This window comes from Heterodontus francisci, unplaced genomic scaffold (assembly GCF_036365525.1).
Source record: "Heterodontus francisci isolate sHetFra1 unplaced genomic scaffold, sHetFra1.hap1 HAP1_SCAFFOLD_506, whole genome shotgun sequence".
Taxonomy (NCBI): Eukaryota; Metazoa; Chordata; class Chondrichthyes; order Heterodontiformes; family Heterodontidae; genus Heterodontus; species Heterodontus francisci.
Window position 1 is genome coordinate 295,200 of NW_027140876.1, and position 13,590 is coordinate 308,789.

At 41.0% G+C, this 13,590-nt stretch overlaps 1 protein-coding gene across 6 annotated transcripts in view; it reads left to right on the forward strand.

Annotated features, from left to right (window-relative positions):
- Positions 1-13,319, forward strand: part of LOC137361309 (NACHT, LRR and PYD domains-containing protein 3-like) — a 145,907-nt gene extending 132,588 nt beyond the window's left edge. For 4 of the 6 annotated variants that reach the window (XM_068026193.1, XM_068026194.1, XM_068026195.1 and 1 more), the window contains exons 11-16: positions 3,685-3,771; positions 3,952-4,122; positions 4,474-4,644; positions 4,895-5,065; positions 12,239-12,406; positions 12,579-13,319. In XM_068026193.1, coding sequence (XP_067882294.1) covers positions 3,685-3,771; positions 3,952-4,122; positions 4,474-4,644; positions 4,895-5,065; positions 12,239-12,406; positions 12,579-12,666 — 856 coding nt within the window. In that variant the 3' untranslated portion in view covers positions 12,667-13,319. Of the gene's footprint in view, positions 1-3,684; positions 3,772-3,951; positions 4,123-4,473; positions 4,645-4,894; positions 5,066-8,282; positions 8,353-12,238; positions 12,407-12,578 lie in introns of those variants that run through there. The other 2 variants (XM_068026197.1, XM_068026198.1) reach the window with 2 other exon arrangements.
- Positions 13,320-13,590: the final 271 nt, after the last annotated feature.

Below are 13,590 nucleotides of genomic sequence, written 5' to 3' on the forward strand. Positions count from 1 at the left end.
ATCCTGGCCATCAATAATTGACCCTATTTCCATCACGATTTTCCTTTTTTTATTTATGTCCTTGTAAAATATTTTACTATTTGTTCCTTGATACTTTAATTGTTCCTTTTTGCCCTCCTATTTCTCTTTATTTCTAATCTCTTTGTCGTGCTCTCCCCTACTGCTCATGTACTTAGTGTCTGTCTTTTTCCAAGACCACATTTTTCTTTATCTGATGTCTTTATTCATCCATGGTAACTCATTAGTGTTTCGCTTGTTCTTGTCTCTTTAGCAGAATATATTTTTCCTGGACTATGTCAAACATGGTTTTAAATGTTTCCCATTGCTGTTCGACATCACTGTTTGACAATATTGTTGTCAGTTTTATTTTCCTCAGCTCTATTCTCAACCCCTCAAAATCCACTTTTCTCCAATCTATTCCCTGGTCTTCATCATACTTACGTCCTTCGCAATTATTATCTTAAAGCATTTAATATTAATGTTCACTATCGTCGAGATGTTCCCCTACCTTTACGACTTTTATCTGCTCGGGCTCATTGCCCATTACTAGATCCAGTAAGGAATCCTCCCTTGTTGAGCTTCTTGCATATTGGTTTAGAAAGGAGTCTTGTACACATTGTAGGAACTCCATTCCCTTATTCCATTTACATATCTCTTCTGGTCAGTTAATCGCATGTTAGTTGAAATTCCCCCATGATTATTATTCCAGGTTTTTTATTCATTTCCCTAATTTCTTTGTATTCTTCTTCCTCAGCTTCCTTCCACTATTAGGTGGTCCTTAGACTATCCCTGTTGTTACAACCGACCACTCAAGACAGTACCCTCAATCAAAATATTTGATTCTGATTGTGGTGGGAGAAACGCACTGTCAATTCAATCCCGTCCCTCCACAAATCGCCTAACAGATCACTTCAAACTATCCAAATTAAAGAAAACCACACCCCCGAATGAGGCGAACCAAACCATGTGTCTTTAGATCAACAAATTAACTGTTTATTAGAGAAAACTAAATTTTTAACACTACCAAAATATAAACATTTTTTTAAAAAGTAACAAAGTCCTTGCAGATTTATGCTCTTTCCAAAGTGGAATCTTCCAATGTGGAATAGACCAAGGATGCTTGAAGTCTTCCCAGCCGTCCGATGGGAAAGAAAAGGTTCTTCAACAGTAGGACAGTCAGTATTCTCGTTCAGCAGTTGAAGTGATGCTCTCCTTTTCCAGCGATGAACATGAACATAGTAATTACAGTTCAGTAGTTAAAGTAATTGGTTATTTTTTTTAAAGAAATTAATCTGGCTTGAAGCTTCTTTAAAATTTTGAGAGCATAATAAATAAGGTTTAAGCTGACAGAGGAAGAGCTCTCCTATTTCTTTCAGTACATGCTGGCAGCCAGTCTGTGTCTGTAATAAAACCAAAAAGTGCTGGAAATGCTCAGCAGGTCTGGCAGTATCTGTGGAGAGAGAAGCAGAGTTAACATTTCAGATCAGTGACCTTTCATCAGAACTGGCAAAGGTTAGAAAAGTCTGTTTCTGTTTCTGTCAAAAGCCAGTTTTTCAGCTAGTTTCAATAAATTAATCACAATATTGTATATTTAACCACAGTCTCAGAGTGGCTGTGTCCAAGGCAATCAGGATGCACTAGCTGACATTGGTTGGTTCCCTCTCTGTAGGGTTGTATCTAACGGAAACCAGAATGCACCTTCTTGATAACTACTGAGGCTTGCTTGTTCTTAAGGCAGTACTGATCCTTTGTTGACTTAAAAACACACTGTAGATTTCCCCCAAAACATCAGTAGGATTATGACACTGTTAAGTGATCTTTTATTATCTTTTATCTTTATCCATGTGAATTCTATTTCTGTCTTGCTGATGGCCATGTCACTTTTTGCTACTGCCATTATGCTTTCAGTAATAGGTGCAGCTACTCCTCCTCCCCAGGCTCCTCTCTATCTTTCCTAAGTAGTTTATACCCTGCAATGTTTAATTCTCAGTCCTGATTTTTTGGTAGCTATGTTTCAGTAATCCCTACAATGGTTCCTCACAACATAGCATTGCCTCCAGTTCCACGTTTTTATTATGGACACTATGAAAAGTTTAACTCATTTGTAATAGCAGTTCCTCTTACTGTATTTTTTACCATCTTTTTACAATCATGCTCCATAATTCTATTTCACTCCTTTCCTTCGAAGTCCTCACTTTTTTTTCTTTCCAATGCTCCGCTTTCCTGTATTGTTTATATTCAGGCTGATTTCATTTTCGCTTCATCCCTCCCCATCTTCCTTCCCCACACCCGCCCACCCTACCTCACCTAATTAGTTTAAAGCCTTTACCATCTCCCTATTTACTCTTTCCACTAGGACACAGGTCCCATCCCGGTTCAGGTGGAGTCTGTAAACTCGGTATAACTCCTTCCTGTGCCAGTACCGGTGACAGTGTTTCATTTAAAGGAACCCCTCTTTCCCACACCAGCTCTTTAGCCACACTTTAATTCTCCTGATCTGACTGTTTCTTTGCCAATTTGCATGTGGAATGGGAAATAATCCAGTGATTATTGCCCTTGAGGTCCTGCTTTTTAATTTAGCTCCTAACACCTGATATTCCCTCAGCAGGATCTCCTCCCGGTTCCTACATATGTCGTTTGTTCCAACATCGACCACGACAACTGGATTATTCCCTCCCCTTCCAAATTGCTCTCCTGCCACCATAAGATATCCCTTACCCTGGCACCTTGTAGACAACGCACCCGACAGGATTCTCATTCATGTCTGCAGAGGACACTATCCATCCCTCTAATTAGAGAAACCCTTATCACTACCACATTCTATTCTGCTCTTTCCCCCTTGGACAGTCTTCTGAGCCACAGTACCTTGGTCTACATTGTGACTGTCCTCCCCACAGTCTTTCTTCTTGTCCTCACAGGTAACAAGTACATTGTACCTTTTGGACAGGACCTGTGTTTGAGGAACCTCCTTCTCAATCTCTCCTCAGTCCTCACCATGCTGCTCCCTAATGGTTACACCCTTTTCTTGAACCTGTGATTTTCTTTGAGCTGTGACTGTGTTCTGGATAAAACTGTGAAGACATTCCACCCCCTCCCTTATGTTTGGGAATGTCTCTAACTCACATTCCAGCCCATTGACTCTGAGCTGGAATGACTGAAGACGGAGACATTTCCTGCTGGTGTGGGAATGCAGGACAGTCTCACTATCCACAAACTCCCACATCCAACAGTCCCAACACGTAGCCTGCCCTGTCATCGCTAGTCTTTTATAATTAATTTGTTTATTGATAATCTGAATAAATGTAATTAAAACTTTTAAAACAATTCATAATAAATATATTAATTAATTGATTTATCTAATTAATTTAATAAAGTAATAGATTTATTTCCCCAAGCAATACTTTATTCAAATACTGTCACTTAGAGAGACAAAAACACACTGTAATACTCAACAACCAATCATCTACCTTCTGTCCTGTTACTTCCCTCTTTGATGTTTATTGACAGCTCCTGAATATATGAGGAGTTCTACAGTGTGAGATTCATCATCAATGACAGGAAACTCTGGTTGTTAATTTCCTCAAGTCTTTTTCAGTGTTTCCTGTAACATTCAACAGAAAGTGAATTGTATCAGGTCCGGGTTTGATTCAATTTGTTTCTCACTCTCTGTCTCCCTGTGTTTAGACTGGGTTATCTTTATCTGGGAGATTCAGTAGTGAAACTACTGTCTGCGGCTTTGAGGAACCCAGACTGTAAAATACAGAAACTGGGGTAAGTGCCAGACTGTGTGAGATTGTGTTTATAATAACTGGGTATCTGACACTGTATATTATTATTATCAGAAATAGTATTATTGCTAGACACTGCACATTATTAGTATCAGTAGTGGTGTTACCAGTAAATACAACAGATTTACTCTGATTCCTATTATTTCTCCATCTTTGATCCCAGGTTGGAAGAAAACAATCTCACAGATTCTTGTATCAAAGATCTCGCCTCTGCTCTCAATAAAAACCGGTCACTGACGGTTCTGAACCTGAATTATAATCAACTGGGAGATTCAGGAGTGAAACTACTGTCTGAGGCTCTGAGGAACCCAGACTGTAAAATACAGAAACTGGAGTAAGTGCTAATTGTATATTAATTGTGTTTAATTGTATGCAGATGGTGAGTATTAACTGGGGTTTCACTTGAGCACATATAAAGAGACAGTACAAGCCAGTCACTGACGGTTCTGAACCCGAGTTATAATAATCTGGGTAATTCAGGAGTGCAGCTACTGCCACTGGCTTTGAGAAACCCAGACTGTGGAATGTAAAAACTGGAATAAGAACCAGACTGTATAAGATTGTCCATGTAGTAACTGGATGTCTGACAGTGTACATCATTATAATTAATATCAGTAATAGGGTTATTAGTAAACATGGGGATTTACTCTGATTCCTGTTATTTTTCTCTCGCCTTAATTTCCAGGCTGCGTAATGCCGGTCTCACTGACTCTTGTTCCGAGGATCTCGCTTCCGCTCCCAGTATAAACCGATTACTGACTGTTCTGAACCTGGGTATGAATAAACTGGGAGATTCAGGGGTGAAACTACTGTCTGTAGCTTTAAGAAGCTCAGATTGTAAAATACAGGAACTGTGGTAAATACATATTGTATATTAATTGTGTTTAATTGTGTGCAGTTGGTGGGCATGAACATGGACTATAAAATAGAGACACTGGAGTAAGTACCAGACTGTGAGAGATTGTGTCTATAATAACTGGAGTCTAACACTGGACATTATTATTAGTATCAATAATAGTGTTATCAATAAACATTATTATTAGTATCTGTAATGGTGTTCTTAATAAACACTGTGAATTTACTGTGATTCCTCCCTCTGACCCCAGGCTTAATAATAACGCAATCACAGCTTCTTGTATTGAAGATCTCTCCTCTGCTCTCAGTATAAACCAATCACTGACGCTTCTGAACCTGAGTGGTAATAAACTGGGAGATTCAGGAGTGAAACTACTGTCTGCAGCTCTGAGGAACCCAGACTGTAAAATACAGAAACTGGGGTAAGTGCTAATTGTGTTTAATTGTGTGCAGGTAGTGGGTATTAACTGGGCTTTCACTTGAGCACATATAAAGAGGTACTTATTGAAACTATGGTGTGGTTGAGTGAGGAGTTGTATGCTTGAAGTGCTTAACTCTGCAAATAAATGTAAGATTGAGTAAAGATTAACTCAAGTATTATTCTTTCCAGAGCAGAATATGGCAACAGAGAATGGTTGCCTCAAGGTGAAGGTCGAAGGTTATGAAAAAAAGGCTGCATTTGCTGACAATGCAACTACTAGGTGGCGCAGTATGGGCACATGTGCAAATGCAGCCTCATAGACAGAAACATCACTGTCTGTGACATCTCAGGCAGCTACCAGTGATAAAAATGGTGCTGCTCAATTTAATACAAAAAAAACAATTGAACCCAAACTCCCTCACCCTTCAATGGCTGTGATCACCGCCTTCACCCACCCCCCCCCCCCTCAACAATACACCACTCCCTCCCATAATCGCTGCTTCTCTTACCCACTCCCTCCGACACCCACCTTCCCGCCACTCCTGACTGCTCAGAACTCCAACCCACAAGTCTATCCCGCACCCATCTGCTCGCTGTTCCCTCCTGTTGCTCGCTCCCCGCCTTGCCACCCAGAGAAGTGGTGGGGGCTGGGGGTGGGGGACAGCAGCGAGTGAGGCGCCAGTGGTGAGGCAGGAGGTGAGTGGCTGGATGGAACAGCAGAAGAGGCTGGGGAAAGTTGAGGGAGTGAGCGAGGTGGGATGGAGTGGTGAAAAGTCGGGATCAGTGAGCAGGCGGGCGCAGGAGATGACAGAGGCAGAGAGCGGGGACGAGAAGCGTCGACTGAGGCGCCGATCACGGGAGGGAGCAGGATACTGTTGGAGGAATGGAGATGGCCATTGCAGCCATTGAGGGGTGAAGAAACACTCGGACATTATTATGTCTGACGTCATTACGTGGTGACGTTGACGTGCACGTGCACGGACCCGTCCTGGCAAGCTGGCAAATGTTCAGACGCAGTGATGATGTCAGCGATTGCTCTGCGCATGCTCTGCATTGTCAGGAGATATTCTGAACAAACAAAAGACAATAAAACTCCAATCCTAGCAGCAATGTTCAGAAATGGCTGAAAGCAAGTGTAAATTGTCGGGCTTTGATTACCCTCCGATGTTCTCGGAATCTGAACCATATGACCAGGTGAGGTGAAAGTGATTGCTCTTGATATCAAGGCAGCATTTGACCGAGTGGGACATCAAGGAGCCCGAGGCAAATTGAAGTTAGTGGGAATCAGGGGGGAAACCCTCCACTGGTTGGTGTTATGACCGAGGATGGAGGAGTGCACTGTCTTTCTCTAGTTCCACTTCTCCACAGGTCACAACATATATTTAAATGTTTTACCCAGTTACCGTCTCAGCTAATTTCATACTTCATCTATTTTAGTTTCTGAATAAAAATTTGCCAACCAAGCTTCTTTAACAATCAACAAAATTATTAATTTATTATGAAACAAGACTCATTTAATAAAGATGCAAAGGTTATTAACACACAGGTTGAAATATGAAAGTATAAATATATTCCCTTCGAAATATGCCAAAACACAATCACGCACCAGTTCAACTACACAAAAAAAAAGCAAAAAATATACTTTGGCCAAGTACTTGTTAATTCTTGGAGAAAAAGGATAAGATATGGAATATTCCAGTTTGTCTGGATACATGTAGACGGGTGTCACTGGTCACATACAGTTGTCACTGGGATCTTTTCAGAAGCAGTTCATTCAGGAGATGTGAAGAGAAAGTCTTGCAGAAACTTCTCAGGAGAAATGCTGCATCAGTTTCTCCAGTTCTCACACTGGATTCTCAGAGTTCTCAAAGAGGTGGAACAGGATGAACTGGTGACCTCTCTCTCTTAGCAGGCTGACACCCCAACTGTCCATTCAAACAGTTCAAAATGAAACCAACTCCTGACCACCATAAATCTAGACATGTGACTTCTCTGTAAACAACTCCAATAGTTAGTAATGCTCCTGCTATTTACTTATCTTATGACATGTGAATTCCAGTAAGTGTTTTTTAAACAAAGTCCCAAGTGTCCTTCCAGTGACCCTTTAAAACAAAAGTCCAACATTTCCTTAGGTATTTCTACAGTCTTTTGAACACGAGTCCGCAAAAATAATTCAAAAATGGAAGCATGTTCATAAAATTGGAGTCACACCTAGCAAAAAGGAAGATGGTTGTGGTTGTTGTAGGTCAATAATGTCAGTCCCAGGACATCACTGCAGGAGTTCCTTAGGTTAGTGTCCTAGGCTCAAACATTTTCATCTGCTTCATCAATGACCCTCTCTTCATCATAAAGGCAGAAGTGAGGATGTTTGGTAATGATTGTACAGTGTCACAAGAACGCTAGAAATTAGAGCAGGAGTAGACCATATGGCCCATTGAGCCTTCTTCACCATTCAGTACGATCATGGCTGATCTTAGGCTTCAACTTCACTTTCTCGCCCACTTGCCATATCCCTTGATTCCTTGAGAGACCAAAAAACTATCTAACCCAGCCTTAAATGTATTCAACGATGAAGCATCCACAACCGTCTGGGGTAGAGAATTCTAAAGACTCTCAACCCTTTGAGTAAAGTAACTTTTCCTCATCTCAGTCCTAATGGATTGGCGCCTAATCCTGAGACTGTGCCCTGTGTTTTTGATTCCTCGACCAGTGGAAATAATCTCTGTGTCTCTTCTATCCAGTCCCTTCAGAATCTTGTATGTTTCCATGAGATCGCCTCTCATTCTTCGAAACTCCAGAGAATATAGGCCCAATTTACTCAGCCTCTCATCATAGGGCAACCCCCTCATCCTGGGGACCTATCTAGTGAACCTTTGCATACCGCTTCCAATGCAAGTATATCCTTTCTTAAATGTGGAGACCAAAACTGTAAACAGTACTCCAGATGTGGTCTCGCCAAAACCCTATCCAATTTTAGCAAGACTTCTGTCCCGTTGCAATAAAGGCCAATATGACATTTGCTTTCTTAATTGCTTGCGGTACCTGCGTGCTAACTTTCTGTATTCAAGCACACCCAAGTCTCTCTAAACATCAACACTGACAAGTCTCACACCTTTTAAAAATACTCTGATTATCTATTCTTAATACCAAAGTGAATAACATTATACTCCATCTACCATCCCTACATTATACTCCATCTACCATTCTCAACTCCTCAGATACTGAAGCAGTCCATATCCCCATGAGGCAAGACCTGGACAACATCCAAGCTTGGGCTGATAAGTGCCAAGTAACATTCATGTCAAACATGTGCCAGTCAAAGACTACCTCCAACAAGAGAGAATCTAACCATCTCCCCTTGACATTCAATGGCATTAACATCGCTGGTCACCCACTATCAACATCCTGAGAGTTACTGTTGACAAGAAACTGAACTGGAGCAGCTGTATAAATACTGTGTCTACAAGAGCAGGTCAGAGGCTGGAAATTCTACAGCGAGTAGTCCACCTTCTGACTCCCCAAAGCCTGTCCACCATCTACAAGGCATAAGTCAAGAGTGTGATGGAATACTCTTTGCTTGCTTGGATTAGTGTGGCCCCAACAACACTCAGGAAGCCAGCACCATCCAGGATAAATCAGCCCACTTGATCGACACCCCATTCGCCACCTTAAACATTTACTCCCTCCACCAGGGATGGACAGTGGCAGCAGAGTGTACCAGATACAAGATGCACTACAGCAACTCACCATGCCTCCTTCAACAGCACCTTCCAAACCCGCGACCTCTTCCACCTCGAAGGACAAGGGCAGCAGACCCGTGGGAACACCGCCATCTGCAAGTTCCCCTCCAAGCCACACACCATCCTGACTTGGGAATATATCACCGTTCCTTCACTGTTGCTAGATCGACATCCTGGAATTCCCTCTCTAACAGCATTGTGGATGTACCTACACCAGATAGACTGCAGAGGTTCAAGAAGGCAGCTCACCACCACCTTCCCAAGGACAATTAGGGATGGGCAACAAATACTGGTCTTTCCAGCGACGCCCACATCCCACAAAACAAATAAGTATAAAAAATGTCCAGTGAAAGAATGAAGTGGAGATGTGGACATGGGTTGTGTCCCAATGAGAAAGGAAACAAGGTATGGCCTTGGCGTTGCTTCAGACCAGAAGTAAAATGAGAAGTAAAATGCTTTGTGAGCTGCCTCCCCGTCAGTTAAAAACTGATGATGGTTTGGATCTTCTATTAGAGTTCTTGGATGAAATGTACAAGTAAGGTGATCTATTAAATACCTTTGAGGCATGGTCAGAGTTTGATACATTTTGGAAAACAGATGTTTATTCAAAGGAAGAATATATCATGTACTTTAACAGATTGTATAAACGATTGACAAAATTCACTTTAGAGATCCCTGGTTCAGTGCTAGCAGTTAAATTGCTGGATTGTGCCAAAGTGTAGCACAGGGACATGCTCCTGGTTCTAACTGGTTTTCAGTTCTCAGAGAGAGAGAGACTCCCTGTTGGATCAGATGTCTGCTCTCTTGAAAAGGTTCCTGGGGCTTTGGTGGAGCAAATGGGACATTCGGCAGTAACACAAAGAATAGAAGACACAACAATTTCCAGATTTTGAAATGGACCAGATACTGGATACAGGTGTAAGTACAATGGAATGTTTATGGACAGTCAGAATGAGGATGAAAGCACCTTTAGCAGATCTGGCTCTTGTAGCAAACACAAAATTGGAACAGCAATAATAGGCGACTGAATCCCAGCAAAGGTAAAGGGACAGTTAATAGGTGCATCAGGTGTGGCTCCAACTACCATTATGTGATGAACTGCACAAAGCGTAAAGGCAGAGTCCTCGAAATGACACATGGGACAGAGGATTCTGAGGCAGAAGATGAAGACTTTGATGAATCTGAACAAATTGTACAGGTCACAGGAGTTTGAATCCAAAACTGAATATGTTCTTCACAGACTTGTTTAACTATGTCGTTTTCGTAGTAATTGCACTTCAACGGTATGTAGAACAGATTGGTTAAAATATTATCTAGATTCACTAAGCAGTGAGGATTGATGCAATGTTAAAGAATACAAAAGTACTACTTGTTTCAGGTTTAGTGATGACGAGCATTGAAGTCACTAAAGAGTGTCATAATTCCATACAAAATAGCTGGAGTAAACCATGTTATCAGTACTGATGTCTCTCGTGAGATATCTATGTGGTTGAGTAAACCTTCTATCAAAGAGACACAAATGAAACTTGACATGGAGTGTGATAAGGCAGTTACTTTTGGAAAGTCAGTGGATCTGCACTTTACCCAATCAGGACATTATTGTGTTCCCTCAACAAAACCTGTTGTGTCTTATCAGAGTGTTAGACAAGTATTAATGGCATCAGTTGATAAGAATCAGAGAGTAGGAAAGCATATTGGCTTGAAGTAATATAGACAATTTGCTCACCCTGCTTGTCAGAGGTTAAAAACCCTGCTAAAAGATACAGGTACAGTTGAAGAGTGTGTAAGGCTAATAGAAGAGATTAGTCAAGTGTGAAATATGTAAAAAGCATTGGAGGATGCGGCCACGTCCTATTGTAAACCTTCCATTGGCACGTGGTTTTAACGAGGTCGTTGTGTGGATCAAAGACAGAAATATTTTCATTCTGCCTGAATGATGCTTCCAGTGTGTGGTATTTTACAGTGAGATCTGTTTTGCTGAAAATAGGTTGTGTTCAACTAAAAACAGATCCCACAATGTTTTATTAGCATCATAAAGGATACTTTCAGACATCTTTATGATACATGTTAATTTCTGATGTGGTGATACTGCGGAATTTGAGAAATGTGTTATTAAGATTCGAGTAGAATTTAAAACAGGGAGTCAGTCTTGTGGAACTTTTAAATATATTGGTTTAGATATTAAGCAGAGTAGGTCTGAAATAATTTTGAATCAACAATCCTATTTAGTGGGTGTTACTCCCCTCCCAGTTAATCGTACTCGGAATCACAGAAAGATGATGTTATATCTGAAGAAGAGACAGAACAATTGTGAAGCTTGATTGGTCAGTTGAACTGTTTGGGCCCTCAGACGAGACCAGAGACTAGTTTTTATGTGTTGGAGTGAAGTGCTACAATGAAACACCCTAAAGTTCAGAATGTTTTATTTACCCTTAAAACATTCTATAATTAAATTGATTAAATCTGGAGAAATGTGTGTTTAAGTTCCCATCCCTCGGTGACCCAAAGAACATGAAACTAGTCATTTTTAGCGATGGTTCACATGCTAATCTTCCTGATGGGTATTCTAGTGCAGCTGGTTTCATAATATTACTGATGGGTGAAAATGGGAGATACTGTCCTTCAGCTTGGGAAGCTCAGAAAATAAAAAGGGTTGTTAAAAGTACTTCAACTGATTGACACACTGGCCCTTGTGGAGACAGTGGATATGGGATTCTATTTGTCAAATATTGTAAGTGAGATTCTATACAAGGGGTTTACTGAAGATCACATACTCATTGAATGTTATGTAGATAATTGTTCATTGTTGGATAATGCACATTCTACTAAAAGTTTCAGAAAAGGTTACAGATCGACCTTGCTGGCTTGAAAGAAATGCCAGAGAGAAAGGAAATCTCTAAAATTAAATGTGTAGATGCAAGTCATCAACTGTCTGATTGTTTTACGAAAGGAAATGTTTATATGAAGAAATTGTTAGTTGTCCTCGAGGAGAGCCCTCTCACAATGTAATGCTTTCTACAGAATATGGAGGTTTTTGATTTGATTTTTTTGTTGAAATGTTGTTTGTGCATATTAACTCTAATTTGTACTTAAAGAGAAAGAAGGTAATCTGTTAATTGTATATTAATGGTGTTTACTATGTCAGCAGTGGTCATTAACAAGGGTTTCAATTGAGCACATGCATAGAGACACTTATTGAAACTGTGTGTGGTTGAGTGAGGAGGTGTGTGCTTGTAATGTTTAACTGTAAATATATGTAAGTCTGAGTAAAGATTAATTCCAGTATTATACTTCACCAGCTGCCTTTACAGAGTAGAACAGTAAGTACCAGACTGTGTGAGATTATGAACATTATTATTAGTATCAGTAATTGTGTTATTAATGATCCCTGGTGATTTACACTGATTCCTGTTATTTCTCTCTCTGATCCCCAGTCTATGTCATGTCCGTCTCTCAGATTCTTGCACCGAGGATCTCGCCTCTGTTCTCAGTACAAACACATCACTGATGGAGCTAAACCTGGGTTCAAATTTCTTCACAGACCGATCTATCCCCGCTTTCCATTACCTCATACTGAACTGCAGGAGTCTGGAGCGGATAGAGTGAGTGTTTGTGTTAATGTTTAATGTAATAAATAAAATATAAATGGGATTCAGTCACTCTTATCAGTAATATCTGTCTGTAATTATTATTGAAATATTAATCCCAGTCTCCCTGTTATTTACACTATTGTTCAATCTATTTATTTCCTGTTTAATCTTTAATCTGTTTCAGGTTGTGGCGGAATCAGTTCAGTTCAAATGGAGAGAATCATCTGAAGTCGCTGCAGGGTACAAGACCCGGACTGAATGTGGTTGTGTGAACATTTCAATTTGTTAACATTACTGGTCTATCTATATGAACATTTTTGGCCAATTTTCTGTCCTTCCCCTTTAATTGGCCTCACTCCAGGTTTAAATCCTATTGGCTGTTTCACTGTGTCTAGTTCGAGCTGACATTGTGACATCAGAGGCCCAGCAACAGGGTCACGTGACTCATCCGCCCGGCCCCACTGCGCTGCTTCTGCAGGATATCCGGGACTGAATGTTCCCCAATAGGGCACTGGGGAAATGTACAGAGAGGAAGGGTCCAGGGTGGGACTCAGTCTGGGCTGCAGTGGGACACTCAATATCCCTGGGTTTGGGAATTACATTACCCAGGGTTTACACTCAGTATCAGTACCCAGTGACCCTGCTGGGAAGTGAACCTGTGTGTGTTCAGGATGGAGACAGGCTCTGTTCAGCTTGGATTGATCCCACCGTCCAATAGATACCAATACCCAGTGTCTGGGGTCACCCAGAGGGAATATCCTATTGGGGAGGTTCCTGAAACTGGTGTACCCAGGATGGGTCAGCACTGCGAGAGGAGAAATGGGGAAAGTGTCAGTCGGGAATCCCACTGTTCTGTCTGGGTGATCGTGAGCATTTGTAGTGTTTAAGGATCCTGAACTTAACATGTTTGTGGCACCAACATGGGAGCAGGTACTGGTGTTACCATGGAAATTAAACATTGTGTACTTACTGTGGACTGAATTTTCAAACGGAATCACCTGAGACTGTAAACCATGAGATTGTGAAAAGGTGCAATGACCCTGTGAAACATCCTGAGGAAACTGAGGGGTCGATGAACGGACTTGTTACCTGTACTCACCTGGATTTGTATAATGACTTCCACTTGGAAATGTTTTATTAAACTTCACCTCTGTATCACTGCCTCCTGGATGATGTAACAGTACTGATGAGAATTG